The sequence below is a fragment of the Aplidium turbinatum genome, chromosome 7 (assembly GCF_918807975.1).
Source record: "Aplidium turbinatum chromosome 7, kaAplTurb1.1, whole genome shotgun sequence".
Taxonomy (NCBI): domain Eukaryota; kingdom Metazoa; phylum Chordata; class Ascidiacea; order Aplousobranchia; family Polyclinidae; genus Aplidium; species Aplidium turbinatum.
Window position 1 is genome coordinate 4677964 of NC_137478.1, and position 14445 is coordinate 4692408.

At 37.0% G+C, this 14445-nt stretch overlaps 1 protein-coding gene across 1 annotated transcript; it reads left to right on the plus strand.

The window, feature by feature from the left end:
* Positions 1-432: 432 nt before the first annotated feature.
* LOC145774568 (zinc finger MYM-type protein 6-like) lies at positions 433-891 on the plus strand. The gene has a single exon (XM_082585835.1). The coding sequence runs from the start codon at positions 433-435 to the stop codon at positions 889-891; it is 459 nt and encodes a 152-aa protein (XP_082441961.1).
* The last annotated feature ends 13554 nt before the right edge of the window (positions 892-14445 follow it).

Genomic DNA, 14445 nt, shown 5'->3' on the forward strand with positions numbered 1-14445 from the left:
CGGCTCCGGAGCCGCATGTGGCTCTTTTATCTCTGCGCTCTAGCTCACGTGATACTTTTTTGTACTAGTTCGTGTCACAATTAAACCATTGTGGTGCAATAATCAAAAACCGAATAGTTGCGACAAGGAGACGCAACACGACGCAACAAGGTGAAATGAGGATTATGTGAAGTACGGTTTCCATCTTTCAACAGATGATAAACACAATCAGTATCCATCGGCTAGCTGTCTGTTTTGTGCAGTCAAGTATGCCAACTGCAATCTTGTTCCTTCCAAACTCGAGCTGCATCTTCAAAAACAACATCCTGAACACCAGTACAAGTCCAAGAAGTTTTTTGAGTCACAGTTATCATCAATTCGTAAGCAACAAAGATCCTTTGAATTGCAAATGATAGGCAACAGAGTAAAGACATTGTGTTAGCTTCGTTCAAGATGGCTCATGTTGTTCTTAAAAGCAAACGTCCTTATACAGAGCTAGAATCAGTAGTATTACCATGTCTTAAAGTAGCAGCAGATTTGATTCATGGTGGTAAAGAAGCAGTTGATAGAGTTTCAAAAATTTCTCTGTCTGATACCACAGTTTATCGCCGATGTCAAAGTATATCAACAGACTTGGAGGATCAGTTGATACAAAAGTTGAAGGAAGCGCCTTCGTTTGCCATCCAGTTAGACGAAGCAACTGATATATCTTCAGAAGCTCAACTCATTGTGTTTTGTAGATTTGCTGATATTTCACATAAAACAATTACAGAGCATTACTTATTCTGTAAACCGTTGGGAGTGAATGCAACCGCCAATTCTATTTTTGAGAAATTGGATGATTATATGAAGGAGAAAGGACTCAGTTGGAAAAATGTAAATCAGTTACCACTGATGGTGCAGCTGCAATGACAGGATCCATCAACGGTGTCGTAACAAAAATAAAAGAACTTTCTCCTGAATGCGTTGGTGTTCATTGCATCTTACATCGTGAAACTCTTGTCGCAAAGAAAATGAAAGAGGAGGTAAAGAAAAAAATATTGGCGAAAATGATGCCGGTACCACTTTTGCAGAGGTAATTCAGGAAGTTGTTGGTATTGTTAACTAAATTCGAAGCCGCGCAAAAAAATGCAGGATGTTCACTAAGTTGTGTGCACAAATGGACGCGTCATTCACAGAATTGCTCTTGCATACGGAGGTACTGTGGCTCTCCAGAGGCAAAGTTCTTAGCCCTATCTTTCTGCTTAGAGAAGAATTGGGAGTTTTTTTAACAGAGGAACATAACCAACAAGCTAGCAAATTTCGTGACAATTTTTGGTTGGCAAAAGTTGCGTATATGGCTTCCATTTTTGAACACCTCAATAAACTTAATCTGAATTTGCATGGGGAAAAAAGGGGATATTTTTGAAAGCATGTCCAAAGTCAATGCTATAAAGAAGAAACTACCACTGTGGCAGAACCGAGTTGCATCATACAATTTCTCTGATTTTCCGCTTTTCCACGACTTCATGGGAGAACATGGAAGCAATTGTCAAGAGCAACTGTTGCTACTTATCTGTGCCCATCTTAATTTGTTGCAAGAAAACTTTGAGAAATATTTCAATGCTGAACAGAATGCTGAACAGAATGCCACACTTAATGCCAGTTCTTGGATATTACAACCTTTCATTTATGACGGGCCTACTACAGAAATTGAAGATTTGATTGATCTCCAATCGGATTTTGGTATGAAAGTATTATTTAAAGAGACACCATACACTGACTTTTGGGTGCACCTGTTAAATGTGCCAGAATACAGAAGCATAGCAGAAAGGGCAATTTCCGTACTTATTCAAATGCCAACAACGTATTTATGCGAAAGCGGCTTTTCTTGTTTGCGTGAAATCAAATCTCGAAAGAGAAATTCAATCACACACATCGATCCATTGATGAGGGGAGCAATTGAAAAAGATATCATACCTCGGTTTGAGTTGTTAGTTAATAATGTGCAACAACAAAACAGCCATTAAATAATGATTTTTTATATCGCTTTTACCTCAGTTTACCTTTTAAGTAAACAGGGTGCATGAGTTCGTCACAACAACTTTAAGGGTTCACCAAACCAAAAAAGGTTGAAGAGCACTGGTATAGAGCATGTTTTTTTTAATATCTGCAACCTAAAACTCTTTGAAGCATAAAACTTCTGTTTGTGATTGGCTTATAATGTAGCCTAGGTTTCATTGTTCAAATGATCTAATAACTTTTGTGAAAATTTTCCAAAAATCTTTGTTGATGATGTTACTGGATCTTTTTTTGTGCATTTTGTTTGTTTTGTTTTTCATATCTTTATCCTGCATTGCAGGAAAGCGGACTTGAGCGCTATGCATCGGTGTACGCCTTCCGACGTACACCTGACCCACGCTGCAGCCGGCTGCAATGTCTGTTTCCGGTTGTCTACTCTACTTATGACTTAAATTTGGTACTACCCATTACTCGAAATCGATCACTGGGTAGAGGCAATTATCGTAAAATTTCTTGCCCAGAGAAACAGGAGTCGAACAACAGGCTCTCGACTGCGAGCCCAACGCGCTAACCACTCGGCCACTGCTGTTTTGCATGTTTGCAAATCTTTGATAGTATGTGATAATACTGTTTTCAAATTGGGTTATTTGCCTCACAAATAATGTTACAATGCTTATTTTATTTTATTTTGATTTTAGCTTATTTATAGCTATTTGGCCTCAAGTTGGCCTATTATTTGGTGAGTTTGGCCTTTTTGGCAAATTTCAGTCTGGCAACTCTGTCAGAATCCTGCAGCGGTGCAGCCTGCAGGATCATTGAAAACTAGAGTTGCCAGGTTGGGCGCTTTTACGCCCAATTGGGCTATTTTGATTTCTCCAGGCGCCAAAAATTCGCGTTGGGCGCGCTTTTTTGGTTGGCGCCCAATTGGGCTACTTTTTAAAAAAATATAATATAACTTTTTATGTAAAAATTGTATCATGTTTAAGATGTTTACCTAATTCGTAGTTATTTCATTGAGGAGTAGTGTTTTTGGAGGCCTCGGTCAGGCAGGGTTACCAATTTGGTACGTATAAAGATGCCAATTTTCAAAAATGTGCATGTTTAGGCTTAAATATCTGGCAATCCTGGAAGTGATCCAGGTTTTCATGAAAATGCAGTGGACATGAGTTCAGTTTGTTTCTGACGATTACAACGAAAAACAATATATTTCAAACATAGCAAGGGTCTAGAACAGAGGTTCCCAACCGGGGGTACTCGTACCCCCAGTCCCCCAAGGGTACAAAGATCCTTGGGCCGCAGAACAGATTCCACAGAACAGTTTTATTTTGGAATTGTAAATGATATTATGCCATTACGTTCTTTGCTTTAAAAAAAAATATATATATATCTACAAATAATTGTTGTATTTAGTAGGCTATAAGAAGCTTCATTGTCTCATAAAAATGTGTTTTTTACTTGCTGCTGCTGAAAATGGAAACCTTGCCAATTTTCCTTGTCTTGATCAAATTGCAAAATAACTCTTTGCTGCAAAATGTCAAAAATGAAATTATTTCCCATTTGAAGATGCTGGTTGATTCTTTCGATGGTTACTTTTTTGCTGGTGAATTGAATTATTTCCAGCATTGGATTATAAATCCATTTCTTTTTGATTTAACAAAAATGTCGGATGAGGATAATTTGAAGGAGAACATCGTCGAAATGAATTCGGTAGCTGCCAAAAAATTGAAACTGCTATTTGACAAATCAAAGTTAGAAGATTTTTGGTGTGTTGCTATGAATCTTTCCCAAGTCTTGTTATGGAAGCTGCAACTGGAAAATGGTTTACGTGTTGCTTGCCTTGAGTAAAATCGGATGCAACCGAGTTCGTATCATGAACAGTTCGTACCGTCAGTTCGTACCTTGAAAAGATCGAGAGAAAAAATTAAAAAAAGCCGAAGTCGCTGATCGCAGTTTCCGCAATCATTTTAAAATTTTCCCCCTGAAAAGATTGAGAAAAAAATAGCTCAAAGCCGAAGTTCGCTGATCGCAGTTTCCGCAAAATTTTTTCCGCAGTTTCCGTTAACCGCGGTTTCCGTTAACCCTTACCCTAAATTCTAACCATAGAGTATTCTATGCTCTAACCCTATCTCTCGCTGATCGCAGTTTCCGCAAACATTTTTCTGCAGTTTCCGCAAACCTTTACCCTACCTATAGAGTAATCTATGCTCTAACCCTCGCTGATCGCAGTTTCCGCAAACATTTTTCGCAGTTTTGCAGTTTCCGCTAACCGCAGTTTCCGCTAACCCTAACCCTCGAGTTTGTTATTTGTTTCAAATTGTTTGGGAAAACTTCAATCAGCGACTTCGGCTTTTTTTAATTTTTTCTCTCGATTTTTTCAGGGTACGAACTGACTGTACAAATGGTTCAAGGTACGAACTAGGTTGCACCCAGTAAAATCGAACCATTGTTGGAGGAAATTTCATCAATGAAGCAGCAACAAATATCTCACTGAGAAGTGACAAACAAAATAACTGACATTTCATTTCTTTTGGTAATTTTTGCATTTTATTGTGAAATATCGGTTTAACGTCTAAGAGGCATTCCATTATAATTCAACAAATTTTAGAAAGAAATGTAACCACTTGGTTTCAGAAAATGTTGGTTTTGATATATTTTGTTGTTTTAAAAATTTGAACTTGGGCAAAAAAATTTTTTGAAAATTGGACAAGCGGTTTTTGAGATATCGCGTTTTGAAATTTTGTTGTTGTCACTAGGTGGCGCTGTTGATGTTCCCAGTGTTTTTTTTTATTTTAGGGCTATATTTAGGGTAGAGAGTTGGTTGAAGTGTTTATTCCACCACTTTTCATCATGCAGATTTCAAAAATGGTCTCAATTTTAGTCTAAAAGCATTAGCTAAGAAGTTATGGGGCATTTTAAAAAATTTGAGGGACCAAATGCCAACCCTCAAATTGTCATGTGGGCAACAAGATATCCCCAAAAAAAATTCTGTTCTTCAAAGTTTCTTGCATATACTTCATGATAGTATAATATTTTTTATGAAACTTTTGTCCTTTTTGCACAATGCAACCTTATATCAAAGATCTATTAATGCAATATTTGTATGATGCTTGCTTATGATGTCACAATAACAAATTACAGATATCCCAAAAAAACTTTTTTTCATTGTGAAAATTGCCCGGGAAAACAAAATTTGACGGCAATTTTGAAACAAGGGCTGGTTTTCCCGGGCAATTTTCACAACAAAAAAAGTTTTTTGGGGAAATCTGTAATTTGTTATTGTAACATCATAAGCACGCATCATTCAAATGTTGCATTAATAGATCATATAACTTCTCATGCAAGTCTTTGATAAAACGTTGCATTGTAAAAAAAGGACAAAAGTCTCATAAATAAACAGTATATTATCATGAAGTATACGCAAGAAACTTTAAAGAACAAAAAATTTTTTTAGGATATCTTGTTGCCCACATGGAAATTTGGGGGTTGGCATTTGGTCCCCCAATTTTTTTTAAATGCCACACAACTCCTTAGCTAATTCTTGTAGACTAAAATTGACATCATTTTTGAATTCTGCATCATGAAAAATGGTGGAATAGACACTTCAACCGACTATCTACCTCAAATATAACCCTAAAATCAAAAAACATTGGACACATCAACAGCGCCACCTGGTGACAGCCACAAAACTTCAAAATTTTTTTTTTGCCGAGATGCATTTTTCACATACTATAACATATGCTTTAGTCATCAAAATTGAAGACTTAGTGGTTATTTGGATTTGTTGAATTATAATGGAATGCCTCTTAATTGAGCTATAAAAGCAATTTAATTTAGCAATAAATACCCGAAAAAATCAATCAAAAATTTTGGGGGTACGAACAATGCTCTGACCTGACAAAGGGGTACAAACAGCAAAAAAGGTTGGGAACCCCTGGTCTAGAAAAAGGTAGAAGCAACAAAACACCGACGCTATAACGTGCATGACGCCAAAGCAGGACAATCATATGGCATGGTCGCAACGCCTTAATAAAGTTTTTAGAAATGTAGAAAGATGAGAAAAGAAAGGCTAGTGAAATTTTTTTAACAATTTATATGAGTAAAAAAAAAGATAGTTTCTACGTTGATCGACCAAGGTGGGTTATCAAAACTGTTGATAGTCTTGAGGGGAACACTCTTGATGCGTTAGTTAGCTCATCACGAAAAGCAATTAAACCATTTTTTGTGTTGCTTGGTGTGGAACCGGTACATGTTTCCCGTTCATTAACGTGCTGGTAGGTCTATATTGATTTTTGTAGTTAGTATCTTTTTCGTCCCGGACGCGTTAATGACGAAAAATATTAAATGATTGAATGATTGATTGATATTTTAACAAACAGTTGAGTGAATGCATGGTTGCCAATCTGTCTGAAAGATGTGAAGAACTGGAAAAACACTTATAATTTGGGACTGATGATCAAGCGTTCTTGAAGAATTTTGTATAATAGCCTATCTCTTTGCTTGGGCTCCAATTTGGGCTCCATTTTAGAACCCCCAAAAAAATTGGGCTCCTTTTGGGCTACTTTTTGCATAAACTTAGGCTCTTTTTTATATTAATTTTTGGCAACCCCATTGAAAACTGGTAGGGTAAGTAAGGACAAGAGTCTCAACACCACCGTCATTCTGGCAGAATAGTTTTTCCACTTTCCACCTAAAAAAGTTATCCGTGAATAAGTGCGTGGTATACGCTGCGACATGACATACTTTCGAAAAATCTTAAATAAAACTTTATTCCGCAACACGTACCACTTAAATTTTGCATGCATCAGATTCATTATTAAATTACCTTTACAGAGATGTGCATCAATAGGTGGGCATTTGGGAGGAACGTCCAGCAGAATAGTTAAAACATGGAGGATATTCTTAAGATAAACAAGAAAATAATACGATTTTGCATAAAAAACACATCTCCAAACATCTTCAAAAAAAACTATATTTCGCAACTCGTGCCACTTAAATTTTGCATGCATCGGATTCAGTATTAAATTACCTTTCCAGGGATGTGCATCAATAGGTGGGCATTTGGGAGGAACGTCCAGCAGAACGGTTCAAAGATGGAAAATATATTTATGATATTTAAGAAAATAATACGATTTTGCATAAAAAACACATCTCCAAACATCTTCAAATAAAACTATATTTCGCAACACGTGCCACTTAAATTTTGCATGCATCATATTCAGTATTAACCTACCTTTCTAGGGATGTGCATCAATAGGTGGGCATTTGGGAGGAACGTCCAGCAGAACGGATCAAAGATGGAGAATATATTTACGATATTCAAGAAAATAATACGATTTTGCATAAAAAACACATCTCCAAACATCTTTGAATAAAGCTATATTCCGCAACACGTGCCACTTAAAGTTTGCATGCATCGGATTCAGTATTAAATTACCTTTTCAGTGATGTGCATCAATAGGTGGGCATTTGGGAGGAACGTCCAGCAGAATGGTTCAAAGATGAAGGATATATTTACGATATTCAAGAAAATAATACGATTTTTGCATAACAAACACATCTCCAAACATCTTCGAATAAAACTATATTCCGCAACACGTGCCACTTAAATTTTGCATGCATCGGATTCAGTATTAATTTACCTTTCCAGGGATGTGCATCAATAGGTGGGAATTTGGGAGGAACGTCCAACAGAATGGTTCAAAGATGGAGGATATATTTACGATATTCAAGAAAATAATACGTCTTTTCGATTTAAAACAATGAAAACTATTAACACTACAAAAAGTGCTCAATGCTAAGCAAAAAAGCAAAGCAGAGCAAATTAAATCAAGTATTGTTATTACTGTCTGAAGCCTTTACAAATTGTTTCACTTAACGGATCATCGGAAGGTCTTATTCAAATAGAAAATGAGAAGTGAGAATCTTTTCGAGTTATATTTTACCTAAAAAGTGGCTTGGTACAGATTGTTCAACTTTTGTAGTTGCTTGTGAAATGACTTATTCATCGGACCTCTAAAAATTTTCGACTTGTCAAACTGGACCTTTGTTCGGGGTAATTAGTTGAGTAACACTGAGCTGTACCATTTGATTGAAGGCAGTGCGTTGACAAAACTGTTCGGCTCCCAGTTCAACTCCCGTCCTAGCACTCTAGTCCTATCCCCCTACCTCTAACCCTTAATCCTCACATCCCAACCCCATAATAAAGCGAACAAAATGTAATTAGAACGCTAAACCTACAATCGCGTTGATGAGATTTGAAGCAAGAATTTCAAGCGTGTCAATCTAACATGTTAACCAGTCCGCCATCACACGATTGACGTGAGCTTGCAGATTACAGGCGTGTTGAAGCGAGAACCGGTAGTCTATAGTCTAGAGCAGGGGTAGTCTAGAGCAGGGCTTCCCAAACTTTTTGCTCGACCCCTTTTAATCTCCAAGCATTTTTCGGTATTCCCTTACGATTAAAATGATGAACAGTGCGAAATATCCATTTGTTGAATTTATTAAAAAGCTTAGATCAAACGTAAAACAATTTACCGGCACTCAGTTCAGTTTGTTTTTATTTTTTATTTGTTTCTGACCCTCACAACGAAGCGTATGGGTAGGAAACTAAACAAAAAAGCAAACACATTTATTCGGTGTAATGGGTGTGACTGTCTTCTGCTACAAAGCAAGTCGTCCACACGTGGTTCAATGTTAGTTAAAGCTGGTCTCAAGGCGGTTTCAATGTTGCTTAGGTTGGAACGGTATAGGAGAAGTGAGAACATTTTAGATAAATCATTTTGAAATTTTGTTTCCAGATGTTCAATTTTTTGATGAGCTCATCAATTTTAGACTGCAATGCAAAATATTGATGTTTACTCCTTGGAGGGACAAATTAAATTCGTTTAGTTTTTCAAGCAAATTTGACATAATTTCAAAAGCTAGATGTTATTGAGAAAATGGTGGACCAAGACTGAACTTTATTATGTTGGAAAAATTACAATTTCGGTTTTCAACGTTAATTGGGTAGCAATTTTAAAGCTTTGACTTTTGAAAGCCACCTCACTTCACTATGCAGTAAAAAAGTTTTTAACTGCGATTCTATTTCACCTCATAAATTTTCAAAAAATACGTGCAGCCTATTGAGTGGGCGACTCTTTAGTACCGTAAGCAAAGCGTTTCTAAATGTTGCTGAGTGCTACAATTTTCTAAAAAATACCGACATTACTATGGATCTCACAAGCCACAGATTGGTCTTGAACATTATGAACAATACTGCGCTTTCACCATCGCTACTCTTCATATACTGAAATGAATGCCAAACTCCAGGATGTTGCATGCTTTTTTTAAATATATCCTCCATTTTTGAACCATTCTGCTGGATGTTCCTCCCAAATGCCCACCTATTGATGCACATCCATGGAAAGGTAATTTAACACTGAATCCGATGCATGCAAAATTTAAGTGGCACGTGTTGCAAAATATAGTTTTTTTCGAAAATGTTTGGAGATGTGTTTTTTATGCAAAATCGCATTATTTTCTTGAATATCTTAAGAATATCCTCCATGTTTTAACTATTCTGCTGGACGTTCCTCCCAAATGCCCACCTATTGATGCACATCTCTGGAAAAATAATTTAATACTGAATCCGATGCATGCAAAATTTAAGTGGCACGTGTTGCGGAATATAGTTTTATTCGAAGGTGTTTGGAGATGTGTTTTTTATGCAATAGTGGTATTATTTTCTTGAATATCGTAAATATATTCTCCATTTTGAACCGTTCTGCTGGACGTTCCTCCCAAATGCCCATCTATTGATGCACATCCCTTGAAAGGTAGTTTAATACTGAATTCGATGCATGCAAAATTTAAGTGGCACGTGTTGCGGAATAAAGTTTTATTTGAAGATGTTTGGAGATGTGTTTTTTATGCAAAATCGTATTATATTATTTTCTTGAATATCGTAAATATATCCTCCATTTTGAACCGTTCTGCTGGACGTTCCTCCCAAATGCCCACCTATTGATGCACATCCCTTGAAAGGTAATTTAATGCTGAGTCCGATGCATGCAAAATTTAAGTGGCACGTGTTGCGGAATATAGTTTTATTCGAAGATGTTTGGAGATGTGTTTTTTATGCAAAATCGTAATATTTTCTTTCGTATCGTAAATATATCCTCCATTTTGAACCGTTCTGCTGGACGTTCCTCTTAAATGCCCACCTATTGATGCACATCTCTGGAAAGGTAATTTAATACTGAATCCGATGCATGCAAAATTTAAGTGGCACGTGTTGCGGAATATAGTTTTATTTGAAGATGTTTGGAGATGTGTTTTTTATGCAAAATCGTATTATTTTCTTGAATAACGTAAATATATCCTCCATCTTTGAACCGTTCTGCTGGACGTTCCTCCCAAATGCCCACCTATTGATGCACATCCCTGGAAAGGTAGTTTAATACTGAATCCGATGCATGCAAAATTTAAGTGGCAGGTGTTGCGGAATATAGTTTTATTCGAAGATGTTTGGAGATGTGTTTTTTATGCAAAATCGTATTATTTTCTTGAATATCGTAAATATATCCTCCATGTTTTAACTATTCTGCTGGACGTTCCTCCCAAATGCCCACCTATTGATGCACATCCCTGGAAAGGTAGTTTAATACTGAATCTGATGCATGCAAAAGTTAAGTGGCACGTGTTGCGGAATATAGTTGTATTCGAAGATGTTTGGAGATGTGCTTTTTATGCAAAATCGTATTATTTTCTTGAATATCGTAAATATATCCTCCATCTTTGAACCATTCTGCTGGACGTTCCTCCCAAATGCCCACCTATTGATGCACATCCCTGGAAAGGTAGTTTAATACCAAATCTGATGCATGCTCTTTGAACCGTTCTGCTGGACGTTCCTCCCAAATGCCCACCTATTGATGCACATCCCTGGAAAGGTAGTTTAATACTGAATCCGATGCATGCAAAATTGAAGTGGCACGAGTTGCGAAATATAGTTTTATTCGAAGATGGTTGGAGATGTGTTTTTTATGCAAAAGTTGTCATATTTTCTTGAATATCGTAAATATATTCTCCATCTTTGAACCATTCTGCTGGACGTTCCTCCCAAATGCCCACCTATTGATGCACATCCCTGGAAAGGTAATTTAATACTGAATCCGATGCATGCAAAATTTAAGTGGCACGTGTTGCGAAATATAGTTTTATTTGAAGATGTTTGGAGATGTGTTTTTTTTTGCAAAATTGTATTATTTTCTTGAATATCTTAAATATATTCTTCATCTTTGAACCATTCTGCTGGACGTTCCTCCCAAATGCCCACCTATTGATGCACATCCCTGAAAAGGTAATTTAATACTGAATCCGATGCATGCAAAATTTAAGTGGCACGTGTTGCGGAATATAGTTTTATTTGAAAATGTTTGGAGATGTGTTTTTTTTTTGCAAAATCGTATTATTTTCTTGAATTTTTTAAGAATATCCTCCATCTTTGAACCGTTCTGCTGGACGTTCCTCCCAAATGCCCACCTATTGATGCACATCTCCAGAAAGGTAATTTAATACTAAATCCGATGCATGTAAAATTTAAGTGGCACGTGTTGCGGAATATAGTTTTATTTGAAGATGTTTGGAGATGTGTTTTTTATGCAAAATCGTATTATTTTCTTGAATATCGTAAAAATATTTTTCATCTATGAACCATTCTGCTGGACGTTCCTCCCAAATGCCCACCTATTGATGCACATCCCTGGAAAGGTAATTTAATACTGAATCCGATGCATGCAAAATTTAAGTGGCACGTGTTGCGGAACATAGTTTTATTCGAAGATGTTTGGAGATGTGTTTTTTATGCAAAATCGTATTATTTTCTTGTATGTCTTAAGAATATCCTCCATTTTGAACCGTTCTGCTGGACGTTCCTCCTAAATGCCCACCTATTGATGCACATCTCTGGAAAGTTAATTTAATACTGAATCCGATGCATGCAAGATTTAAGTGGTACGTGTTGCGGAATAAAGTTTTATTTAAGATTTTTCGAAGGTATGTCATGTCGCAGTGTATGCCTCGCACTTATTCACGGATAACTTTTTTAGGCGGAAAGCGGAAAAACTATTCTGCCAGAGTGAAGGTGGTGCAGGCTTGCCATATTGGCCCTTTTGGGGCCAAATTTGCGAAATTTGGGCCTTTTTAGAGGTAGTTGGCCCAATAAAAATTGTTTGGCCCCTTGGCCCTTTGTTTTCAATGTTTGGCTCTTTTTGGAAGCAGTTGGCACATACTATCAAACTAGCTATTTAAATAAGTGTTATTCGGAAATTGAGACTGAAAAGTGTTATGACGATTTTTTAGAAAGTGTTTAGCTGACAATGTTTATGCCAATTGCCAATGCCAAAGATTCGAGTGGAAACACTGTAGAAGATCAAGATTTGGAATTGTTCTTGTAGGCTATAGTCGGTAGCCACTTTAACAAGTCGAAATTCTGCCACTGAAATTGACTACAATGCAACCGCCAACCAATCAGAACGTGTTATAAGAGGCTACCGTCCAATTGTGACCCTTCTAGCACTCATCCAGAGAGTTAATGCTTGTTTTGAACTTTATTTGGTAATTACAGAAGAAAAAGAGCAATAGCAGTGGTGAGAATCGAACACGCGTCAATGAAATGACTACTTTCTAGCCCGAACCTTAACCCCTAAGCCAACCAGCTGACAAAAAATCCATCACTTAATTTGCTTTGTATGATCTTCTTTTCGCCGTTTTTACTTCACTTAAACCGTAGCTTATGATTGGTTGGCGGTTTCATTCTAATCAATTTCAGTGGCAGAATTTCGACTTGTTAAAGTGGCTACCGCTATAGTCTGAGCGTAAAACGTATTGACCTGGAATAAATTGCGACCTTAACAAATTAGGTATCGTTGGAAAGCTTAACTCCTCTAGATTAAGATTTTCACTCTCCTCCAATCAGAGACCCTTGGCAAAAAAAGTTATGGCCGTTTTTGAAGCAGCACCTTGCGCCGCTAGTGGCGAAACTGTATTTTTCCTTTTGCACAAGTTTTTAGGCTCATTTTTAACTTTTTTCCCTATGTGTATAAGAAAGAGACAACTCACATTTGATAAAATATTATTTACATTTAAGTGACGTCACTCTGACGTCATCAAATTGAAATTGCTTACCTATTACTCTCAGCCCATTGATAATTGCAGATCCAATACATTTGTTCTAAAAAATCGTTTTTAAAGACATATCGGAGCTTCATATAATGATTCAAGGGGGCATTTTGACCCCAGGTCCGGTTTAATGACGAAACTAAACGCTGCAAGTGGCGAGAGTATATTATGGGCATTATACAAAAAATGCGAAAGTTTTTAAAACTTTACTTCAATAATTATGCCGTGGAGTGTTTTATTATCTTTATCCTGCATTGCGGGATAGCGGACTTGAGCGCTTTGCATCGGTGTACGGCTGTACGCCTTCCGACGTACACTTGACCCACGCTGCAGCCGACTGCAAGGTCTGTTTCCGGTTGTCTACTCTACTCATGACTTAAATTTGGTACTACTCGAAATCGATCACTGGGTAGAGGCAATTATCGTAAAGTTTCTTGCCCAGAGAAACAACAGCAAGTGCGGGTGGCTGGAGTCGAACATGCAGGCTCTCGACTGCGAGCCCAACGCGCTAACCACTCGGCCACTGCCCAAGGCGTGTAACTATTGTTCTTGTCGACGGTGAAAATTCGATTCACACTGCTAGTGGATATGCCATGTCTGAGGAGTAGGCCTACAGCTAAACTATCCAGTGGAATCTTTCGGGTAGCCCAAATTTGGGCAATAGGCTACACAAATAATAATATTTATTTGCATCAGACAAAGCTGTCAATATACAAAACAAAGAAATAATACACAAACTGCAAATGCACAAATAACGAACAACAACAACGAAATAATTCACAAACTGCAAATGCACAAAATCTCACTAAATAGGCTATCTAATGTTACAAGTTTACAGACAATGTTACGGTAGTGTTGCAAGTTAGAAGAACTGAAAGTATTCAGAAAGATAAAAACAATCAGATGACATGGCAGCCATCAAAACTAGATATCAGCATACATAGAATTATTATAATGAAGACGATAATTTGATATACGATGGCAATCGGACCTCATCAGGGAGGCAACAATAGAGTTAGAAGATACTTCGCATCTTCCAACAAAAGAAAAAACATATTTCCGAAGTAATGCATCAAATGTTATAATGTTGCACAAGACTTGATGTTCACGTACGCTATAATGTTTAGGCAAATTGTGTATAATTCTAAATGCATTATTGAAGGCAACACGCAGGCGATTAATGTTACGTTGATGATAATTTTCCCACAGATGACATGCATACATTGGAGTACAAAATGAACGGAATAGAACATTTTTAATATCACTGGAGCACTTGTAAAATTTTGATTTTAATTTGTTGGCAGA

What these genes read in the sequence shown, in the direction of transcription:
- LOC145774568 (XM_082585835.1), top strand. Translation starts at nt 433, where the DNA reads ATGGCTCATGTTGTTCTTAAAAGCAAACGTCCTTATACAGAGCTAGAA.